The 24,394-nt window shown below is 36.5% G+C and overlaps 3 protein-coding genes across 3 annotated transcripts; 2 read left to right on the top strand and 1 right to left on the bottom strand.

Moving 5' to 3' along the window:
- Positions 1-129: 129 nt before the first annotated feature.
- cfap210 (cilia and flagella associated protein 210) lies at positions 130-5,750 on the bottom strand. The gene is made up of 9 exons (XM_065251406.2): positions 5,560-5,750; positions 5,236-5,447; positions 3,669-3,842; positions 3,372-3,577; positions 3,038-3,194; positions 2,812-2,951; positions 974-1,166; positions 593-757; positions 130-510 (listed from the first exon to the last, which is right to left on the bottom strand). The coding sequence occupies exons 1-9, from the start codon at positions 5,621-5,623 to the stop codon at positions 157-159; spliced, it is 1,665 nt and encodes a 554-aa protein (XP_065107478.1). The 5' UTR covers positions 5,624-5,750; the 3' UTR covers positions 130-156.
- A 565-nt stretch (positions 5,751-6,315) lies between these two features.
- phgdh (phosphoglycerate dehydrogenase) lies at positions 6,316-13,725 on the top strand. The gene is made up of 12 exons (XM_065252305.2): positions 6,316-6,537; positions 7,189-7,340; positions 7,517-7,582; positions 9,031-9,085; positions 10,070-10,168; positions 10,260-10,392; positions 10,480-10,628; positions 10,781-10,933; positions 11,597-11,735; positions 12,088-12,215; positions 12,378-12,594; positions 12,821-13,725. The coding sequence occupies exons 1-12, from the start codon at positions 6,400-6,402 to the stop codon at positions 12,973-12,975; spliced, it is 1,584 nt and encodes a 527-aa protein (XP_065108377.1). The 5' UTR covers positions 6,316-6,399; the 3' UTR covers positions 12,976-13,725.
- A 1,432-nt stretch (positions 13,726-15,157) lies between these two features.
- Positions 15,158-24,332, top strand: klhl23 (kelch-like family member 23). Its single transcript, XM_065252304.2, has 4 exons — positions 15,158-15,637; positions 17,900-19,117; positions 22,249-22,401; positions 22,583-24,332. The coding sequence occupies exons 2-4, from the start codon at positions 17,905-17,907 to the stop codon at positions 22,891-22,893; spliced, it is 1,677 nt and encodes a 558-aa protein (XP_065108376.1). The 5' UTR covers positions 15,158-15,637; positions 17,900-17,904; the 3' UTR covers positions 22,894-24,332.
- Positions 24,333-24,394: the final 62 nt, after the last annotated feature.

Here is a 24,394-nt window from a genome sequence, read left to right on the forward strand (position 1 = left end):
TTATAAACCTATAAACCTTTAACTATTAAAAAAAATGTTTGTGATAAAAAAAACAATCATAAAAAAATACAACAACAACTAACACTTCTTTTGCAAGAAAAACATTTATTTTTGCAATTTCATGGGTGAATTATAACATTTAGATGATGTAAAGTATTACCAGGTAAATCCAAGTCTTTTCTTGGCCTGGTGAATGTTGGAAGTTTCATTCAACTCTTTTATGCTTTGAGTGGTGCCGCTCACATATTTGGGCATTTGAACACCTGACTCATCTCGGACTATATAACTTGGTCTAAGTCCACCAAATATTGGTCCCAGGCCTCCACCAATGCCCTCTCTGGCAGCTTTCATGAGTGGGTAGGTGTTTCTTCCAGCCCTCCCCGCCGTTTCGATCACATGTTTGGCATATTTCTGGAACTCATGTTCCTCCTCAACAGTTAGAGATGTGTTCTTCATCACAAAATTCTGCTCTTCTTTTTTTGTGCGATTCTCCCTTGCACGTTTTTCAGCCTTTATATAATTAAAGTCACCATCAGTATGTGCAATGCAAAAAAAAATACAAAGCATCTAAAACTATAAGAGCCATACTCACCATCTCATGCATGTAGATGTCCTGTAATGTTTTTCCTTCCTCTCGAGTCTTCTGAGCTTGAAGCTCTTGCTTTTCCATGAAGATTCGATCCGCTTCCCTCTTCGCGTTAAGCATCTCCAGCTCTTTCTGTTTCTCCTCTTCTGCTATTCGCTCCTGTTCTTGCCTCTAAAATTGGATTTTGATGTATAAGTTTATTTAAATTAAATTAATCAAATAATAAATGTTATAACAACCTTCCATAAATACAGTATATTAAATAACAATCCACTTTTATTGTGTGGGAAAGACCAGTTGGAAAGTAAAAATAATTTTAACAGCTTATTAATTTAGTTTAGAAATCAATAGATCAGATATCTGAAGTTTCATAAGGATGAAATTTACTGTGATCTCTCTGTGCGCTGCGATAGATTTCATCATAGCTGCATGTTTCTCCTCTTTCTCACGCTGTTCTCGGGCCTGTCTGGCCTCTCGCTCGGCAATCGCCTTGGCCATGATCTCTTCTTCATTACTGGTTTGTTCTTGCTTCTGTACTGCTAACTTTTCTATAATGGCCTCTCTGTGTCTCTGAAGCTCTCTGAAGCAAAATAAAATAAATAAAAACATGGAAATCTTCTGATAGACAAAGCATGAACAAATTATTCTGTTCTTTTGATTGTTCTCAAACATTGTGCACTTCGCCTTTAAGCATAACTATCTCACCACTTATGGTTCAACATAGCACAATATGGTTCTACACAGGTGCTACACAGTATGTTTAGCACTAAAAATTTTATATATCAACATATATTAATCTTTATTAGTTAATTGTTTGAACACAATTGTTTATGTTAGTTCATTGTGCATTAACTTTTCATTAAAAATAAATGTATTGGCAAATGCTGAAATTGAACTATATGAACTATATCCACATTTCAATCTTCTCTTAAAACATTTTTTCTCAGGCATATGCCTAATTTGATAATATTTGAGTTAGTGCTGGGCAAAGATTATTACTTGCGATTAATCACATCCAAAAATGATTAAATTATTATGATTATGAAATTATTAATCAATTTTTTGCATAATATATGAGTGTGTGTTGTGTGTAATTATTATGTAAGGAATAATTAACGACGGGCCATTGAATTATAAGAAAAAAATGCACACCCAAGGTGCAATGCGGCATGACGCGAAGTGGAGTGCCGTTACAAGCGCAGGTGTGCATTATTTTCAAATAATTCAAAGGACCGGAGTCAATTATTCCTCTTGAAATTGATGCATACCCACAGAACATTTCTCAGCCAATCAGAATACAGCATTAAACAAACCCGTGGTATAAGTATATATAATACACACACACACACATTCATGTATGTATTTAAAAAGCATTTACATGTGTATGTATGTATATTTATTTAGATTTTTATATATTAACAATGGATATATAAATAAAAATGTTCTGAAATGTATATATTTATGTGTGTGTGTTTAAATATAAATAATTAATACACACAGTACACACATATATATTAGGCAAAAATGCATTTATGTTTTTGATGCGATTAATCTTTGCCCAGCACTAATTTTAGTTTATATTTATTTTGCATGGTGGCATTTTGTTTAAATTTTATTCGTTTTTGCTCTTTCTAAAATGTTATTTATTTTATTAGTATTTAAATAGTATTATATGAGGATGCCTTATCTCATATGTTGTGCAGAACTTTGGTCAACATTTCTGTTGTTTTAGGACTAAATAAACTTGACCCTTAACCTAAGAATAAATAAATGTTCTAGAAGTATTGTTCATGGTTAGTTCATGTAATATACTCTAAAAATGGTGCTAAATAGCACAAAAATTGGTTCATTGGCTTGTAATCATAAGGGGATTCATTTCATTGGCCTGGAAATCGCAAATTTAAGATTCAGCATTTAGCCCATAAAAATAATTAAGCCATTATTCAAACTATTCATTAAATAAGCACATTTACCTTGTGTTAATAAACATAGAGTGAATTTGCATTGTTGCAACACACTCATAAAATGTACAAATGCTGTCAGTGGGATGATACTTTTTTTTTAAAAAACACACCTTATACCTTAAGAATTCATATTAGTACCTCAAGTGTACATATTGATACGAAATGTATACATGGTACATTTTAGGACCTTTTTAGAGACTACCATCCTAGTGACAGCTTTTGTACCATTTGTCTGAGAGTATTATGTTCCTGTTGCAGTACCTGAATATTTCCTCCTGCTTTTCTTTCCTCAGTTTCATCACAGTTTTTTTATGGTTGGCCATCTGCTTCTGTTTATCTTCCTCTTCCTCCAATCTCCGGGCCTCTGCTGCTCTCATGGCTTCTCTGTTGGTCAGATGCTCCTGACAGAGGACAGAACCACTGTTATTAGTTCAATCTCTATCTGTGTGAACAGTCATTGTTACATTGCTGTATGTGGGCATCTTACACGATGAGCCTTCATCATATTTCTCCTCTCATCTTCTTTCTTCTGCTCAGCCATGGCCCGTTCCCAATAATGAAGCTCTCTGAGTCGCTCGATTTCCTGAGCCTCCTTTCTGATCTCCTGCCTCTCTTGCTCTTTCGTCACTTCGTGGTCTTTAATCCTAATCAAACAGGGTGTTATGTTGTTTTATTCACTGAATTCAATTTTCATAATGAAAGTTTTTTAGCATTTAATGATAATTTGATTGATCGGTCTCTGCGACCAACTGCACTGGATTTCTAAGTAGCACTATTAGTGTCAAACAGATGCAGATATGATGTTGCTTAGTTTTTCTTACTGTCGTTGCAAGCTCTCAGAAACAGCAACTTGATTTTGTTTCTTTTGCAGGACTTTTTGCTCTTCTTGCTGGATGGCCTGCTCATCTTTACTTGCCATGACTGCTAAAATCTCTTTATCTATGTGTTTGCTGGCATTCTGCTTTCTTTGCTTGAGCTCAATCTGAGCTTCTCTTTCCTTCAGGACCTCTGCCAGCAACAAAGCACGCTAAAGAAACAAGAGATGAGCTTTTATAAAAACACTCTCATGTTAGATGAAAGACTCCATGAAGATTTGTAATAAAATGCGAGACACATACATGAAATTCTTTCACTCTATCCGTCTGGTAGTACTGTTGGGCCTTCGCTTTCTCAATCGCTTCCTTTCGTTTCTGGGCTTGATATTTCGCTTCTTCGATGTCAATCAGTTTCCTCTCTTCTTCTTCAATCGCCTCACGGATTTTTTTCGCCTCTAGCTTTTTTTGCCGTTGTCCCTGTAAGGTTGAAGTGTGTATTATTTATACAGTACTATGTTATAGTATATACAAAATACAGAAAGTCCTGTACAGTAGCAAACAGGAAGTGAACAAATGTACAAACCCTCCCCTGATTTTTGCTGTCCTTTAACCTGGCTCCCAACCAGAGTGGGCGTGGCAGAGAGTCCACTGGGACTCCGCCCCTTACATGAACCAAACCCATTCATTAATACCTCTATAGAATAGACACACCCCCTTCAATCTTCACACTTTAAAAGGCGATTTTAATGCTATTTCATGCATTCTGACTTATTAACACAGTTAAAGAGTTGTTATCCTCATGATAAACAAATGCAAAATGTTAAAAAAGCAGTTGAGCGTGTAGTTGAGATTAGTTGAGAACTCACGCCTCCTCTTTTCTACAAGTTTTGGAAAGTTTTTTTCGAACATGGGTACCCATTGTGTATCAGCGACCCCATATTCCTTTTATGGGCACTTCCTTTGAAAAGCACGACCACACATCATTCAAAGTGAGAGGGAGTTTTTTATTTGTGTGTTTGTTTAACGCTGGATTTAATTGAAATGGGGCGGTCCCAACCGGGTCATGAGCCACAGGCAGTAAGGAAAACTGCCTCAGATGTCTGTGTTTGGTTGGAAATCGGTGCGTAAGTGCATATAAACGACATGAAAATGTAGTGAATCATAAGTTATCCAGAGATAGTGGGATAATGTTTTGTGTGTGTTGCTTGCTTGTGATTCGCTCCTCCCACTTGATGCCTCCGGGAATGGATCTTGTGCTTTTCCGAAAAACCATCGCTAGAGCTGATCTGTTTTTTATAAATCTGATAAAACGAAATACTCTTTGGAGATATGAAGGATGCAATACTACAATAAGAACTTTTTTTAGTAAGTGTGTTCCCTTTAAAGGGTTCACCGACTATAAACATAATAGCATAATTTCTTGACGCACCCCCGCTAGCTTAGCTTAGCACAACGACTGGAAGTGAATGGCTCCAGCTAGCATACTGCTCACAATAAGTGACCAAATAACGCGAACATTTTCCTATTTGTATGTTGGTGTGCTCCTTTTAAAATCATGTTTAATGTGTTGCTAAATAAAGCAGATAAAAATACCTACTAAAATATAATATAATATAAGAGAATACTTAGCTGTATTTGGTAGATAGAAATAAAAAATTGTGTTCTGATCACATAAAACAGATGCAAATCCTTCATAAAATTATAAAGGTATACGGTAAAATACTTTCAATGTGGCTAATCAATCTCAAAACTGGTTTGTTTGGTTTACAGCTCTCTGCTGCTCTGACACACCTGGATTAATACGCCACTCCCAAGTGTTAAATATATCTAATGAGAACAACAAAAAACTAACAAATGTGTTCATACTTACAGCAATGGTGTTGGACCAATGCTTGACAAGTTCTTTAGAGCGCACGTGCAGCGCCTCCTTCTGTTCTGCTGCTTCAATGACACTTTGATTGTGTTTATTCACTCCGTTCACACTGTCCTGAATCCGTTGCCAATCCGATTTGGATAAAACAGCCACTTGACGAAGATCTGGAGGTCGATCTGCTTCGATTTTCTCCATGTCCAAATTCAAAACTGTATTTGACAACATATTCACGTGATTATAGGCTACTGTAGTCAGTTATAACTATGTTTACAGATATTTGCATGTGCTAGACAGTCAAAAAAATTGTGTTAAAAGTCTTACCTTGTTTACCCGAGCCTTTTCTCCGACCGTACTGCACAACACCAGCTGTAATTGAAGCGGACATTTTAACTGCTTTTCTGTCATCTAAAATGAATGAGAAAATACTATCATATGTGTTTGTATTGATAGTATTCCTTCTTTACTTCTTTAAGAGAAACTTGGATAACGTTGGGAACATTTGCTAGCTCGCTTCCCTCCGTTGCCAGGCAGCCATTGAAACTTTTGTTGCACTGTTACCGTGGTGACCACCACATAGCCGAGCTGGTTGTCATGTGAATAATTAAAGAGCCCACGATCCATTATTTTGCTTCATTAATGTTAACGAAATAACGCAATTAAAGTACAAAATATGGGAAGACTTCCTAAATATATTTTAGATACAAATCTAATCTGTCACATAGTGGCTTGATAAGTCACGTGCATAATATTGTATGACCAAAATGACTATGATCTATTTGCGAATTTATTTAAATATGATTAATATTGTATTTATTTATAAAATATTTAAATAAAATATATACACTGAACAAAAAACAATACAAATACCCTCAGAAACCATGCCAAAACAATTCTCATAATAACCAATAAATCCACAACTTTCTGTGATTTGTGTTTATTTTTTAGGAAGATAACAAACAACACCAGTCATCAGCTCATTGTGCATAGTATTCATAAACTGGGTTCACTGACTGGGTTACTTCTACGGGGATAAAGAAAATGGGAGGGGTTAAAATAAGGGGCGGAGTTTACCCACGCAGCCTGCGATCCTTTTAAAAAAGACGCCACGGAACCTCTCTGCACTGCAGTTTCATTCAGTAACGTTACTGTGAATAAGAAACAATGGCTCCTGTTTCAGTAAAAAGCGTTTTAATAAGTGAAAGCGTCGATCCGTGTTGCAAAATCATACTGCAGGAAAACGGCATAGATGTGACGGAGAAACCGCAGATGAGTAAAGAGGAGTTGCTTGCAGAGATTCAGGTGAATGTTTCTTTAAGTTTTGAATCGCCGACAGAGATGTGGCGTAGTTCCCAGATGCATACATTAAAAATGAATATTTGATCATATTAACGTTTGTTGTACGTTTTATGAACATGTGCCGGTTGGATGTTGCAATAAGGTTTGTGTGTGACTGTTTTCACCCCTCCTTCGAAGAATCTGATGCAACATCAGTCGGTACCTGCACTACACGAGTCAATGAATGAATCATCAAATACTTTATTACTCATTTTAATATTAGACATTTGGAGACATTGGTATTATTAAATTTTTCCTCTGCATATCGCAAAGATTGGTTTACGCTTATGTTTACAGAAATGTATGACGCATTTACGTATGCAAATTTTTCTGTAAATTTGGGTGATTTTATTTTTTAATCAGGGAAACGGCAAACAACATAGTTTGCAAGTTATTTTCTGTCTCTGTATGTTCTTCCTCACAAGCTTTTTTAGCATTTTCCTAATATTAAAAAGTCAAATTATAAAATCAAAACTTGGAAAATAATTTGAAAGATGTTTTTACACACACGAAACAGTACTGAACATGTTGACTTTAATGAGCATTGTGACATTGCTTGAAAATGTTTTGGATAAAGTTGGTATACAAAACTTTATTAGCCATTTTTGTTCACAGAAATATGACGGATTGGTTGTCCGATCAGCAACCAAAGTTACAGCTGACGTCATCAATGCTGGTAGTAACTTAAAGATCATTGGACGGGCTGGAACAGGAGTTGACAATGTGGACGTGGATGCGGCGACCAAAAGAGGAATCATTGTTATGAAGTAATGAAGCATGCAGAGTCTGACCTATGTGGTAGATCTGTGTACAATTGGCTTCCAAAATATCCTCATTAACCCCGTACTAGTTTCTTATGTTAGTCAAAAATTTGAGATATTAGACATAATGGCCAAGCTTCGAATAAAAGACAACTAAAGCTTTTTCACTTGCTTTGTTTCAGCACTCCTAATGGAAACACGATCAGTGCAGCTGAACTGACTTGTGCTCTTTTGATGAACCTGTCAAGGTATGAAACTGGCAAGATTACCCAATATTATTTCATTTATTCAACTGCATGAGTCATGACCCTCTTTCACATGAACACTGTCAGATATTAATGAAATGTGAAACTCTGTACTATCTGTAAAATCCAGGCCTAATCTCATAATATTATTAGGATGAGATTAGATGCATCAAAGCCTGATTTCATTCATTTCAGTTTTTTAATTATTGATGTGTAGAAATGTAAAAAACAGAAAATGGGTGTGCACACCAAAGTGTTTAAACGTGTCTGTAAACGCCAGACGAACACCGACTGTAGACGCCAGCTTTTTTGTTGGCTGTTGTGATATTTGTCCCGCCCCATCTCCACTGTGATTGGACGGCTAAGTAAAAAGTGACATTAACGAGCTGAGCATTTCACTCAAAGTTTACAAATTTTCAACTCTTGGTGTTCAGTGCAAAAAAACCTGCCAGCTGCTTACATTGAAAACAATTAAAAACAATAGCCTTTTTGTGCACGCCCCCTTAGGGTGGGTTTTTAAAGACTGGGTTTTCACAGACTGAGTGACATATTTTTCAATGCAATACATTTTGAGCATGTTAAAGTATTTTTAACAAGAACTGTTTCCCATACAGCGTTTACCCTACTCCCAGACCAAAATGCATATTTGAGCTGGCTTCATTAAAAAACAACTTGCAAATAGGGTTGTCACGATTATGAAATTTGGCTGGCGCTTAATTGCTAAAAAATTGTGACGTTATGACAATTAATTGCCTGTTTTAGTGCTTTGACGATTAATTCTCATACATTGCTGTGATTATTTAAATGAAATATTTACCTGGCAGTAAATATTAATACACAACACATATTTAAAAAGTAATTATTTAATAAATGTATCTTTCAAAAACAGAAAATTCCTGATAGGAAATAAAGTTTAATCATTGTGACAGCCCTACTTGCATTGAGATCTAGATCAATGCCATTATTTTGTCCCAAGATGCAAACCAGTATTGATTTTTGTAAGGTATGTTTGTAGAAACGACTAAAGTGATAGTTCATGCAAAAATGAAAACACTGTCATCTTTTTCTCATTCTCATGTTGTTACAAACACAAAGGAAGATATTGGGAGAAATGTTTGTAACCAAACCGATCATGAGCCCCATTGACTTGGGAAGTCAGTGGGGCTCATGAACCATTTGGTAACAAGCATTCCTCAAAATATCTTCCTGTGTGTTAATCAAAACAAAGAAATTCATACAGGTTTGTAGCAACAACATGAGGGTGAGTAAATGATGAGAGAAATTTCATTTTTGGCTGAACTATCCCTTTAAATGTCCTAATAAAACTAAGGCCTATTCCTGGATTAATCTAAACCCTGCCCCATCGTGCACATAGAAATCTTAAAGACACAGCAGCAAAAAAAATGGACTTGAAAGCCATTTAACAAATCTGAGTTTTTTGTATTTCACAGACATATTCCACAAGCTGCTATGTCAATGAAGGATGGACACTGGGATCGTAAAAAGGTCTGAGCTCAGTCGTACTCTCTCTGTATCTGACTTTTTAATAAGGGTTTGCATGCTTAGTGCATTTTGCGATACAGTTGCACTTTTCTGCAAATGCATGAGGTCATCTGGGTACTAATACAGATAATTTGTCTACTGTGCATAGTGCACTAGACAGTAAATACTGCAGAAATAAAGTTAAAAAAAATGTGTTTGGCGTGTCTTGTTTTGCTTATCACGTCAAAATATGGGTTTGATAAAAGAGACGCTCACGTTCATAAAATACTCGCAAGGCACTAACTTAACACTAAACTTTGATTACACATGAGATTAAAGGTGCAGTGTGTACATTTTTGTGGCATCTTGTGGTGATGTTGCGAATTGCAACCAACGGCTCAGTCCATTGCTCACCCCTCGCTTTTGAAACACATAGAGAAGCTACGGTAGCCGCCACCGGACAAACATGCCATCGTCGTAGACAACTTCGTAAAAACACTTTGTCCGTTAAGGACTTCTGTAGAAACATGGCGGCACAAAATGGCGACTTCCATGTAAGGGGACCCTCCGTGTATGTAGATAAAAACTTTTCATTCTAAGGTAATAAAAACATAACAGTTCATTATGAAAGGTAATTATACACCCCTGATAATATAGTTTTGTATTTGATTTTGCATTTCTGTCAAGAGATCTTTCTAAAAATTACACCTTTAAGCGAGTATCTGGCAAATGTGAGAGTCTGTTTTATCATAAACCCCTTTGAAACGACTGCAGCATGCACGTATTTTGACATGATGCACATAGGTTCACATGACGCACCAAACACATTTTGACATGACATGACGGGCTAAATACATGTTGTGCTGAGTGTCGCATCGTGCGTCTCGAAAAAGAAGTCACCTGCCGCCACTATTCCAAACTGAGGCTTAACTTATTCGGTTATTGCTATTTGTGATCATTGAATGTGTTGCATCACACAGGCTGAGTATTTTGCTTATGTTTTTGCAGTTCATGGGTGTGGAGTTGTCTGGAAAAGTTCTCGGTATTTTGGGGCTTGGAAGAATCGGTAAAGAGGTGGCAACAAGAATGCAGTCGTTCGGTATGAGGGTAAGACCGTTATCTCCTTCAGACGGCTCCAAATGTGTGCATAATAGTAATTTTATTGTTGTACCAACATGTATTTTCCCATCCCTGACAGACCATTGGTTATGACCCCATAACTCCTCTGGAAGTTTCAGCAAGCTGGGGAGTGGAGCAGATGTCCCTGGAGCAACTTTGGCCTCAGTGTGATTACATCACAGTCCACACCCCACTCATGCCTGCCACCACAGGTACACAAAAACCACAATAAGATGTGTTTCTGACATGAAAGAGTTCACATAAAGTAAGATTGGTCCTCTCTGTGATGTCCCACACAGGTCTCCTTAATGATACCACGTTTGCTAAATGTAAGAAAGGTGTAAAGGTGGTAAACTGTGCTCGTGGGGGTATCATCGATGAAGCAGCCCTGCTGCGAGCTCTGGAGTCGGGGCAGTGTGGAGGAGCGGGACTCGATGTGTTTGTAGAGGTAATAGCTTATCAACCATGCAGTCATTTTTGTTTCAAAACAAATTAAATGGTACCTAAAGAAAAATGAACATTTTTCAGTAATGCACTTACAATTTTGGACCCCACCTTATTAGGAAAACTAATCTTTTCCTATCTTTTTTTTCGGATCAGGAGCCTCCAACGGATCGGGCGCTGGTAAATCACCCCAATGTCATCGGCTGCCCTCATTTAGGTGCCAGCACTAAAGAAGCTCAGGCCAGATGTGGAAAGGACATCGCTTTGCAAATTGTAGACATGGCCAGAGGCAAAGCTTTAGTGGGAGCTGTAAGTTTTTAGGCTTTTTTTCATATGTTTTTCTAATCATAAAAAACTCATTTTTGATTTGTTTGGTGTATAAGAAATAAATTCATTATAATTTGTTGGCATATCTTAACTCATTCCCTGCCAGCCATTTTTTAAAAAGTTGTCCCTAGCATTTTTTCCCAAAAGTTTCACAAAATGCCTTCCAGGAAAATTTTCTTTAAAAAAATGTATAAACATGCAAATAAATCAAATGAAAGAACAGACCCTTTGCTTTCAAACAAACAATAAACAAACAAACAAAATGGGGAAAAAAAATTTAATCCGATCTATATTTTTTTCTGCTTATAAACTCTTAAATATTGGTATTTTTGTAAATATATTTTTTTTTTAGCAAAAAGCTGAAATAATTGCATTTTTTGTGAAGGAATTTTGTTAGAGATCAGATTCAGAACGATTATCAAAACGTACACAAAGTTTAAAATGAATAAATAACCTTTTGGCTTCAGTTTTTTCATAAATTAGGTAAGTGCCCCATCTAGTAGATAATCGCATATAATACATTTTTATGCAAATGTTTTCTCATAACTTGTCAAGGGAAGGAGTTAATTTCTTTATTTATTAAATCTTTCTGATTTTACATGCATTTCTATTTAAATCTTTCAATTCAAAACTTTTTACCTGTAGGTGAATGCTCAAGTTTTGGCCAATACATTTTCACCTGACTCTCATCAGTGGATCAAACTGGGCGAGTCTCTGGGTCGAGTGTTAAAGGCTTGCACAGCTTCTAAACAACCGTATAGTCAGGTTCATGTTGCATCACTCGGTAAGTGCTTTATTTAAACCATCTTCATACAACATATGAAAGTCCTTTATCACATTTTTTACCCATGTTCTACAATAAAGAACAACAAAAAATGCTGTTAAGCTTTACAAAGGCAAAAAGTAGTTTATGCCTCACGTGCAAGTGATTAATGCCATGAGTTTTCATTTCTGGGTGAACGGTTCATGTAAGTTCAATTCTAAGCTGCGTCATAAGTTTAAGCTTTCTCCTGTGAAACATCGCCATCTTGTGGCAAAAGCATGCATGTATCGTTGAATTGAATTTCATTGGATATATATTGTTTCCTGAATTTGTGTTGTAATATTAAAATCCATGTAATATTTTTGCTTTTAAGGTGAATGCTTGAAGAAGTCAACTGGGTTTCTGAGCTCAGCAGCTGTAGTTGGTCTGCTTAAAGAAGGTCCTCAGTATGGACCCAACCTGGTGAATGCACTGCCCTTAGCAGCTGAGGCAGGAATTACAGTAAGACCAACTCCCATATTTTTCAGCCATTGCGTTATGTCCCAAAAGTCATGAATATTTGACATATCGCCATAATTATAGGTGGTGAAGAATAATAATTGTATATAATTAACCCCAGCACTGGTGTAAACCGTAATCTGTCTCTGTGCCATAAACCACCAGGTAAAGACAGCTCATGAGGAGTCAGGTGCTCGTGAGGCCTGTGTGGTGGAGGTCTCCATGAACGGGAGTAGCTATAAGGCTGTCGGTTCGGTTCAGGCTGGTGTTCCCGTGCTGTTGGAGTTCAATGGAAGTGTGTTTCGACAGCCCGTTCCTCTCACTGGACACCTGCTTTTCTTCAAGGCTACGACCTCCACTGAGCTCCTGCTCTCAGTAACTGGTAAAGACTCATTCTTCATCAGCTATCACTCATTTAAAGACTTATTCAGGGTGATCTTGCAAACTGAAGTTATCCGATCAGTGTGCTTTAGCCTTAAAGCCTCAAATAAACTTTTTGGGAGAATTTTATAAACTTTATCTTGAATAATAAAAAACTTGTATTTTATTCTGGTATTTGTCAATAAGAAATGAATAAAAGTTTCTTTTCATCTTTAATTGTTTTTTAGGAGTTTTGGCAGCTGCAGGTGTGGATATGGAGTCCTTTAGTGCCTCTACTGCCATCAGTGGTGATACCTGGTACTGCATGGGAATATCCTCACTGCTGGGAGATATTGGTGCTTTAAAGTCTTTAGTGAAAGAGGCTGCACAGCTCACTGTCTGAATACCTATGAAGAATTTTGATAGGAACCACTTAATGTTGTAGCATCTTAAGTTCTGGCCGGCTTGTGTTTCATTCCATTGTATTACTCTGTTACATGTTCACGTTAACACTAAGTGTCTGTTGACATTTTTATTTACGTACCCTGTTTACTAAAACCACTTATTTGTATTGAAAAAAAAAATGTGAAAGTGCTGGATTAAAACAGCTGTTAGCTCTTTGCATTGGTTAGGAGCATTATTTTTGGCACTGCACAAAAGGGATTCGTGCCATTTAGATGTTATTACTATTAAATGGCATCATCAAATTTCCATATTTTAAAATGACAATGCAGACATTACAATAAGCTAAATCTTTTTTTTTATTGTTTTTTTAGTGTTTAGTTATTTTCATAACAAATGGGTAGTTCGGGAGGCTTCAAATATTATTGTGTAAATTGGGGTGGTGGGGCTTAAAGTGAAAAAGGTTGAGATTCACTACTTAATTCAATAAATTCAATTAAACTAACCCTTTTTATTTCAAGCTGTGTTGGCAAAAACAAAAATCTGTAAGCTTTACAATGTGATATTAAAAAGCTTGTGTATATGTTGTTGAAATATGTTGATGAGGTCACCCTTGAAAAATGTACATCAACAAATCAACTTTTTTTGTCAGTATTTATGACCCAAAATGCAGTAACAAAAATAAGAAATGTGTTTAAATCAAGGAAAATAATTTTTTATTCTTAAATAAATAAAATGAATTGGAAAAGCATGGCTCTTACCTTTTATAAACAAATATTGTCCCCAACAAATTTAAAGAACTAAATTTGGCATATTGTATAGCCCTCTAATGAAATTATATCTAAATTTAGTAACACTAATTTGAATTGTAATTTTTGTAATTGTGTTGTTATTGAATCAATTGATAACATTTTCTTTAAATGCCCCCTTTTCAAAAAGATTTTGGTCTGATTTGTCAAAATTTCTGGCTTCGAAATCCAACTTGATCATTGATTTAACGATGTGCGATATATTCTGTTATTTTTCTCATTGTAAACCAAACATACACTGAAAAAAAAATGATTCATTCAATTTACTAAATCTTTTAAGGTTGCAATCAATTCAATTAAGCTACATTTAAACAAAAAAAAATTAGGAATACAACACAAAACAAAAAACGTTTGTTTAAAGGTAGTGTAAATAAAATGATTGCAACCACTTACCTTAAAAAATTGAGTAAATTGAATGAATCATTTTTTTCAGTGTAGAATATATAGGAAATGTATTTTATTGGTAACACTTTACAATAAGGTTCATTAGTTAACATTAGTTAATGTTTTAACTAACATGCACAAACCATGAGCAATACATTTGTTACAATATTTAATAATCTTTGTAAATGTTAGTTAATAGAAATAAAGCTTTTAACTGATTGTTCATGTTAGTTCACAGTGCCTAACGGTAACAAGATTTTAATAAAGTATTATTAAAGTATTATGTTGAAATTAACATTAACAACAATTAATAAATGCTGTATAAGTCCAGTTAATTATTAGTTAATGTTAACTAATCTAGTTAACTAATGTTAACTAATGAACCTTTTTGTAACAATTTTATTGGCAAAATATTTTATTCATAAATGTAATTTTTCCTCTCAACATTTCCCAAACAATTTTCTTTGTGACCTTAATTATGACTCTAACGAAGATTAACAACCAAAAAAAAGTGTAAATTTGTATAATCATCTGATGAATGTTACCTACATAAATCGCTTTACCTCTGTATTTTATTTATTTATTCTTTGCTTTTTCTTTGTTTTAATGGTTGCCTTCTTCCCTAATTTATACTTGAAACTTTTTTAAATTACATTTGTTTATAATTGCATTATCAAAAGTTTTTGTCAGTATGAAATATTAGCATTTATACCATTTTGCGTAACTTTACCAAACAAACGTAAAATGGGTTATTTGTTTAAACATCACCTGTGATTTTAAAAATGGTAAAAAATACGCCGAATTAATAAACCAACATGACTTTATTGTAAGAACATCTGCATAAAAACTCATTTTAAAATAATCTGAAAAGCCTCCACGCGCTTCACTGAATGACCCACAACCAGTTTCCATGGCAACGGCGAGTTATTTTGCTTTTTTAAAATACCCTGAGGACTAATGTTAACTACAAGCGAATAATTTACCGTCGCTAAGCCATAAACACTGGCTTGTCAGTTCAGAAAACAAAGCTTGCAGAAATTTAGATTAATTCTGTGTTCCTGTCACATTCAGGCTGTATTATGCAACGGGTTTAAGCCCCATTAGGATTACTGTAGACTCAACCCAGCCGTGACAGCTAAAACGTAAAAAGTAGTATTACATATCAGTAGATGGATAAATGTGTGGCATTAGTTTGTAAATGTAATCAGTTTTTTTGTAAATGTAGGACGAATGCACTGTTAAACGATTCTTGTGGATGAGGGACGCGGCGGCTGTTTTGAATCACGAGCGCCGAGTGACAGCGGAGCGTCTATCAGACATACACAGATACCAAAATAGGAGCTCGGCATTCTCCAGTGACTGAGGCTAAATACAGGACACACATGTCTCTGTCCGAGGAGAAGTCATACTGTGCTGGGGATCAAACTTCAACACAACGCTGAAAGAGTACTAGCGACAATCATTAGACAGGTAAGATTTTATTCGGGGTTAGTTGTCACAAAGGGACTGCAGTAAATGGGTTGAGAGTTTAAAGGGATAGCTCACTTAAAAATGAAAATTATGTTTTTACAAACCTGTATACATTTCTTTGTTCTGATGAACACGAAAAATGATATTCTGAGGAATGTTTGTAACCAAATTGTTTTTGAGCCCCCTTCACTTCCATAGTAGGAAAAAGGAGTAGGGGAGAGCGGGGCACAACCTAACACTTTTTGGTTTTGTCTCAATCATTCAAAAAATATTTGAGTTTGATTAATTATATTTTTACACAAGCAACACACACATCTCTGCTACAAATGAAAATTTGATGTTTGTTTCTATTTCTTACCATTATTGGACAATTACACCAAACATGACAGAAGTGCAAATGTTACAACTTACCCCATAGGTGGGGTTAATTGTAACAGGCAGGGGGTTAGTTGTAACACTTGCTAAAAATTAAGTATGCAGGCAAATATTTCAATACTATTTTGTCTATATAGCTGCTTGAAGTGGATATTGTTTATATATCTGTCTATAATAGACCGGTATCTACATTATTCATCCCTCATCTAACCAATTATAAATGGATACAAATGTCTAAATATGTGAGAAAACGCAGTATTATGAAAAAAATTATATGTGACCCAGTCTGTAAAAACCATACAAAAGTCTCAAAATTAAATACTGAGATAATAAGTCTGATTTTAGCCATTCATTATTTCATTATGATTTTAACCTTATTCGATCAATATTAAAATACATTTTGACACACAATTTTTGATAAGACAGGCAAATTTATTTTGTTGGCAGCCAGCAATCATTTGTGTGTAGCCTATTTAAAACAACAGCAAGAATTACGTTAACTGTTTTCATATGGTTAATGCTGAGGGGTTAGTTGTAACACAGCGTTACAATTAACCCCGCTGGGTGAAAATATTTTTAAGCCTACCAAAAAAGTTGCTAAGAGCTGCAGACATATTCCAAAATGATGCTATGTTTTAGTCAACAAGACACAGATTAAGATGACATAACATTGGTTTTGTTATCTTACACACCCAACTCAGAAACCGAAAAAACATATGATGAAAAATTTACTTGCCACCAAAACAAGCTTTCATCAATAACTTTCATCAATAATAAATGGAAAAACATTCGCTCAACCCTTTGCAATAATTGAAATGGTCCGTGTTACAATTAACCCCGCGTGAATGGAGAACGGTTTGGTTACGAAATTTCCTCAAAATATCTTCCTTTGTGTTCATCAGAACAAAGAAATTGGTACAGGTTTGTAACAAAATGAGAGTGAGTAAATGATGACAGAATTTTCATTTTTGGTGAACTATCCCTTTAAGTAAGAAATTATTGACGATGACCACTTGAATTATTTGAAAATTTGGAGCAGGTGTGCATTATTTTCGAATAATCCAAAGGACCCGAGTCAATTATTCCACTTATACCACAAACATTGCTCTCACTCTAAAAATGGCTGGGTTATTTTTTACTCATAATGGGTAAATATTGGACAGAACAAGTGCTGGGTTAAAAATTACCACATGCTGGGTTAAAAATGACCCAATGTTGGGTTGTTGTTATGCAACCATGGGGTATAATAACCCTGCAGTTGGTTAAAAAGGACCCTATGTTGGGTTGTTGTTATCCAACCATGGGGTATAATAACCCAGCATTGGGTCAATTTTTTACCCAGCACGTGTTCTGTCCAATATTTACCCATTATGTGTCAAAAATAACCCAGCCATTTTTAAAGTGCTGGTGGTTATTTTAAACAGGTAATTTGAAAGGTTGGGTGTGCGTTTACAAAAACAATCAACACCCGTGGAACATTTCTTAACCAATCAGAATAAAGCATTCAACAGCCCCGTCGTATAACGTACAATAAACAACATTGTAAACATGGCTTTGTAAATTGCACTTTATGTTAGCACATAAATGTGGTTGTCACATAAATGAAGTATTTGATACAATACAATCTGGCTTGTAAATGTATCTTCTATGTATACTGTGTTTATTGTTAAATGTTGTTAAAAGCATTTGCTAAATGAATAAAATTACTGTTTACTAAAAAGTGAAATGATTGATACAAAGAAAGTTTTATTATTTTTATTACCAGTTATATATAATTACTACCTGTTAAAATTAATCCAGGCCTGGAAATCTTTTTTAACAATCCAATATGTTTTAAAGCATGATATTTTGTTGAGGACTTTTAATTCAACCACCTTCTTTTTCTAGTTGCAATGTCAGGGAAAGGTCAAAGCAGTTACTCATACGATTTCTGCGATGAGACTCATTCATCTGAAGTGCTAGAAGTTCTCCACGAGTTTCACATCAGCGGTTTGTTCACAGACATCACCCTTCAATCTTCATCAGGGCAGATCTTCCACTGTCACAAGGTTGTGCTATCAGCACGCAGCTCCTACTTCAAGTTAATGTTCACATTAGACATGAGGGAGCGAACGAATGACATCATCAACCTGCCTTGTATAGATGGAGCTACTCTAGGTTCTTTGATAAACTACGTTTACACCTCAAAAGTCAGAATAACCCAAAGCAATGTTCAGAGTCTCCTGGAGGCCGCAGACCTTCTTCAGTTCAGCTCTGTCAAAAAAGCCTGCGAGAACTTTCTGATTCGCCTGTTGGACATCGATAACTGCCTCGGGATGCACTCTTTCTCTGAGCTTCACGTGTGCACCGCCCTACAGCGTGAGGCTCGGAGGGTCATGTTCGGACGTTTCTTGGAGCTCACGAATCAGGAGGAGTTTTATGAAGTTAAACTTCCAACACTCAAGATGATATTAACCACCGAGAACCTCAATGTCTGGAAAGAAGAGGCGTTATTGGAGGCAGTGGTGAAGTGGGTCGCTCATGACACGGTGACTCGAATAGACCACCTTCAGGAGCTTCTCAGCTGCATTAAGTTCGAGGTGGATGATGTCTACCTCAGATCTGCTTTGGATGTGCTCAAACATTGCTCTGAAAACCAACTGCGATCTCTGATCGTCAGTTCTTTAAAGCCAAGCAAAGATTTCTCCCACTGCTGCAAGACGCTTACAAGCAACTTGTTCATTATAGGTGGATATTACTGGCATCCATTGTGTGAAGTACACATATGGGACCCTGTTTCCAACACGTGGACTGAAAGAAAAAACATGCCTGATTTTGCAAGGGAGAGTTATAGTGTTGTACTTTTGGGTCCTAATGTCTATGTGACTGGGGGCTACAGGACAGAAACCGTGGATGCGTTAGATGCTGTATGGATTTATGACACAGACACAGATGAATGGACAGAAGGATGTCCAATGCTCACAGCCAGGTATTATCACTGCTCTGTGGCTTTACGGGGATGCATATATGCCATAGGTGGATACACAGCAGGTGCTCCGACACGAGGAACAGAATATTATGACCCTTTGAAAAAGAATTGGTTCCCTGTGGCAGATATGATACAAGGTACGACTACGAGGAGTGCAGAATTGATTTGTTTGTACATTATTGTTGGGTTTTTACAGCAGAAGGATGCTTTAATATACAATTATTTTCTGCACTTTATCCCTGTTTCTGGAAGTATTTTTTTCACACCATTTTCTCAATAGAGATTAAACAAAACTTTTTATATTAAAGAATAATATAAGCCATGAACCAAATCAAAGCTCTAAGGTGAATCTGCTTAAAGGTGCAGTGTGTAACTTTTAGAAGGATCTCTTGACAGAAATGCAATATAATATACATAACTACATTATCAGTGGTGTATCAAGACCTTACAAAATTAACTAACTTGAATGAGCCGGTGTATCTACATACACTGCGGGTCCTATTACATGGAAGTCACCATTTCGCGATGCCATGTTTCTACAGTAGTCCTAAACTACTCTATAGAGCACGTTTCGTCAATATGTCCAGTGGCGGCTACCGTAGCTTCTCTATGCGTTTCAAAAGGGAGGGCGGAGCTGTAGACTGACCCGTTGGTTGCAATTCACAATCTCACCACTAGATGCCGCTAAAAATCTACATACTGGACCTTTAATAAACCTATTCCCTGGTTTTACAGACAAGGCTTAAAGGAACAGTAAGAAATGTATATAAATTAATCATACAATGGCCCTGATATGTCACTTGACATTATGAAATAATTTTCATTTTAAATACTTATATCACTCACAACAGTGGTCTGGCCAGGATATTGTCATTTAAAAAGTGGAGTTGCAGCCCTCAACTGATGTTTATGTTGTCATGTTGTGTATTGCCACCAGTTGTGTGATTGCAGTACCAGTTTTAGCCACAAGTTTTGTGATTGCAATACCAGTTTTGGCCACAATCCTACATACTGTTCCTTTAAGTCTAGTCCTAGACTTAAACCAAGGGGCAACCCTCCGATCTCTCTGATGAAGCCAAGTGAGTTCATCATTGATGGGCTGCTAGAGGCTGACTCCAAAAGGGAGTCAATTCCCATAGACCCCATGTTAAAATGCCCAACTTAACAGCAGAAAATAATGTTTACAGCCTGCATAATTAAGGGCGTGGCCACTTGATTGACGGGTGAAATGCCACTGCTGTCACTAGAGACAAGCTAGGCGGGTGTGGTTTCAGCAACCAGCCACCTCAGCTTCACCCACTTCCTGCCTATTTGCCCATTTTCGGTTATCCGCGAGTAATGTGTGATGACACGTGGCAAACCATTGCCATCAAAAAAGCTCCTCACAAACCAGTGGGTGACATGACACTATGTCCATATTTTTTACAGTCTATGACTAAAACACAAGCTGTCTCAACTAAAAATCCAGTGTCAATGATTTGTCACACCAGTAACGTCTTTTTCTGCAGCATGTTTATAAAAGATGCTTAATCTTAATTGAACTAAGACCTAGTCCTGGCTTTAGCTAAGCCTTGTCTTTGAAACCAGGCCTTAAAGGGGACGGAGAATGAAAAACCATTTTTACCTTGTCTTTGTTGAATAATGGTGGTCTACCCGCATTCACGAACATACAAAAAGTGCTAAACATGCTAAACATCTCAGTCTCAAAGAAATTCCTCTTTTAGAAATGTCAGCCAGAAAACGTAGCCTGGTCCAACCAGACTCTCGTACATTCATTTCATTTGTACAGAGAGTCTGGCCACGCTCCATTGCAAAGCGTTACTTCCGTTAAGGAGGGTCCATTGTTGAAGTTTAAAACTATTGGATCTGCCCAGAGTCACTCAGGATCTGCCAAAGCCAATCGCTAACGTGTGGTCGTATATCATGCACCGAAACCGTCCGGAAACAACAAGTCAGAATAATCAGACAAACAAAACTTAGCAAACCTGGTTCTTGCTCCGGCTTTAACTTCTGTATATCCGGCAGTTTTGCAACAATGGACCGAATAGCTTTTCTCACGTCTTTCTCCGCTGCCATTACTGAACTACAACTCAAACTGACACACGACCTCAACGTCATCGTTCTTAGCCACCCCCATCTGTTAGCTGATTGGTCCTGCAGAGTTTTGTAGGAGAAAACGAAACTCTATAGAGCCATCCCAGACGTACTGCTGAAGCGAAATGAAAAATTAAGCGGAAGCACGTAGGAGGGCGGAGCCAGGCTACAGAAAACGGCCCAATCTGAAAAACTGATGCTTATGACATCACAGGCATCTAACTGCCCCTCCACTTTAAAATAATTGGCTACATTTTTAGAGTGGCAGCAAAGTCAGCCAATCAGTAATGAGATTGCAAGTTAAGCCAGTAGGGGGAGCCAAATAGGTGCAAAACCACTTGTTTAAAATCCCCCACCCTAATAGAGCTATCTGAGAGAGGTTTTTAGGAAGCTTCTAAGGCATTACAGACCAAAACAAAAAATTTTTTGTCTACATGTCACATCACCGAACAAGGATAAATACCCCGTTCAATCATTCTATGTCACCTTTAACAAAGGTCCTAATATGTACCAATATGTACCTCTAAGCTACTAACATGCACCCTTTAGGTACAAAGATGTACTTTTTGAAAGGGTACCACCCCAGTGACAGATTTTCTACGTTTTTGGTTTTCACACACTGTAAGCAAATAACACAAGATTTTTGTGTGACAGGTTACAAGTCTGGTCACACCTTCATTTACTCCTGTACAGTGGCGGCCGATCACTTCTCTTCCGAGAGGCATAAATTCAAAATGTGTGTCCGGAGTGTCATCTGTATTGCTCGTCATTTCAATATATGCCTCTTGTCAAAATACGAGCCTGCTGCACACACGTTGAAAGGATTTATGATAAAAGAGACGCTCACGGTCACAAAATACACGCAAGACACTTCCTTAACACTTAACTTTGATCATTACACATGAGATTAAGTGAGTATCTGGCAAACACGAGCGTCTCTTTTATCCTAAACCCTTAGGACGCGTCTGCAGCAGGATGCACATCACACTGGATGCACATAAGTTTACATAATGCGCCGAACAAATATTTTGAAATGCTGAGCCACACATATGATGGCTACATACATCATGTGATGAGCTTCGTGCGCCCTCGAAAAAGTAGTCACCGGCTGCCACTAGTCCTGTATCTTGTAATTTGAGTTCATGAAATTGTTTCACTGTTTTCATGTTTACAGGTGTTGGAAATGCAAGTGCTTGCGTAGTAAATGAGAGAATCTATGTAACCGGAGGGCATCATGGGTACAGAGGAAGCTGCACTTATGAAAAGATTCAGATGTACAGGGCAGATATCAATGAATGGAGCATTATAACAACATGTCCACATCCTGGTAAGACACTTGCATTTCTTTTTAGATCCAGACTAAAAGTGATCTAAAGTGGCTAAAGTGACTTGTATAGTGAAAACTCGTTTGACCACCACACTGTGAAATAATAACTCTTTAATGATTTACTAGTCCTATTTAACATTCTTCACTATCATTCACATTTAAAAACTCTTTTCTGTTTCAGAGTATGGCCTGTGCTCTGTATCATTAAACAATAAACTGTATCTGGTCGGCGGTCAGACCACCATCACAGACTGTTACGACCCCGATCAGAATGAATGGAGGCAGATGGCAGAGACGAAGGAGATAAGGATGGAGTGTGGAGCTGCAGTTATACACGGATGCATCTACATAGCAGGTGGATATTCATACTCGAAGGGTTCGTACCTGCAGAGTATAGAGAGGTATGTCCCTGAGACGGACTGTTGGGAGATAGTGGGAAACCTTCCATCGGCTTCCCGCTCACACGGCTGCGTTTGTGTATTTAGTGTGTGAAATCATTACTGATGTTATAATCACTAAATGTGTGGCTTCACGTCATTCTGGTGACTGATGATGTCAATGTAATAACACAAGTCACTGTGTCAGAAATGCTTTGGCCTGTTTTCTGCAAATGAAAGGATATTTCAAAATATGTACTCAATAGCACAACAGATAAGAGCACTTCTGTTAACCACATACAGTAGTTTTCAACACAAAAAGTCAAGGTCACACGCAGAAGGAAACGACAAGGATAACTGCCAACAGTAAAATTATATGAACCGTATAATTTTGCATTGGTACGAATTTTGCATTGGTAATGATGATGTCACAGGTGGTGCATCCAATATGTGGAAATCGTGGAGGGAGATCAAGACCCACTCCAACTGAGGGTTATCCCCACTAAAAATATAATTAAAAAGCATGCTGTGTGTTGTTAATAATATGATAAATACCACAGATGATGCTGACTAGTTATGACAAAAAAAAAACAATGTATTTTTCCTTGAAAAAAAATATGTTTATTGTCCCCCCCAACTGTTAGAAGAAATTTACACACATAATCAAAACTATTATAACACAAGTCAATCAGACTTCATTAAATATGTGGGAAACACTTTACAATAGGGATGCTTAACGATTAATCGCGATTAATCGTTAGCAGAATAAAAGTTTTTGTTTACATCATATATGTCTGTTAACTGTGTATAATAACTTTGTATAAATAAATGTACACACATGTATGTATATGTTTTAGAAATGTTTACATGTGTATATACATTTGTATATTTATGTAAAATTTATATAATATATATAAATACTTAATATATACTTTTTTTTCTTAAAATTATACATGAATGTGTTCATATTTATATATATATTCATATTTATTATACACAGTTTACACACATATGTGATGTAAACAAAAACCTTTATTCTGCTAACGATTAATCACGATTAATTGTTTAGCATCCCTACTTTACAATAAGGTTGTATTTGTTAAAAATTAGTTAATTCATTAAGTAACGTGAACTAACAATGAACAATACCTCTTAAGCATTTATTAATTTTAATATCTGCATGTACTAATACATTTATAAAATCATTAATTAAAGGAAAACACCACAGTTTTTCAATATTTTACTGTTCTTACCTCAACTTGGACAAATGAATGTGCATTCATTCCTTAGGATCCAAACAGGGATGAATTTAGAAACCACCAAACACTTCCATGTTTTCCCTATCTAAAGACTGTTACATGAGTAGTTACACGAGTAAGTATTGTGGCACAAAAATATTTTTTAAGCGGATAAAAATGAGAACTATATTGTATGGCGGAAGAGCACTTAGTTTGCAGCGCTTCGACCTCTGCGTGCAGTAACATTATCACTCCTGACTCCTCCCCCTGTCGCTCAAACTTCTGTCAATATTACTGCACCCGAGGTCAAAGTGCTGCAAACTAAGTGTTCTTCCGCCATACAATATAGTTCTCATTTTTATCCGCTTAAAAAATATT

Source organism: Paramisgurnus dabryanus, chromosome 15, assembly GCF_030506205.2.
Source record: "Paramisgurnus dabryanus chromosome 15, PD_genome_1.1, whole genome shotgun sequence".
NCBI lineage: Eukaryota > Metazoa > Chordata > Actinopteri > Cypriniformes > Cobitidae > Paramisgurnus > Paramisgurnus dabryanus.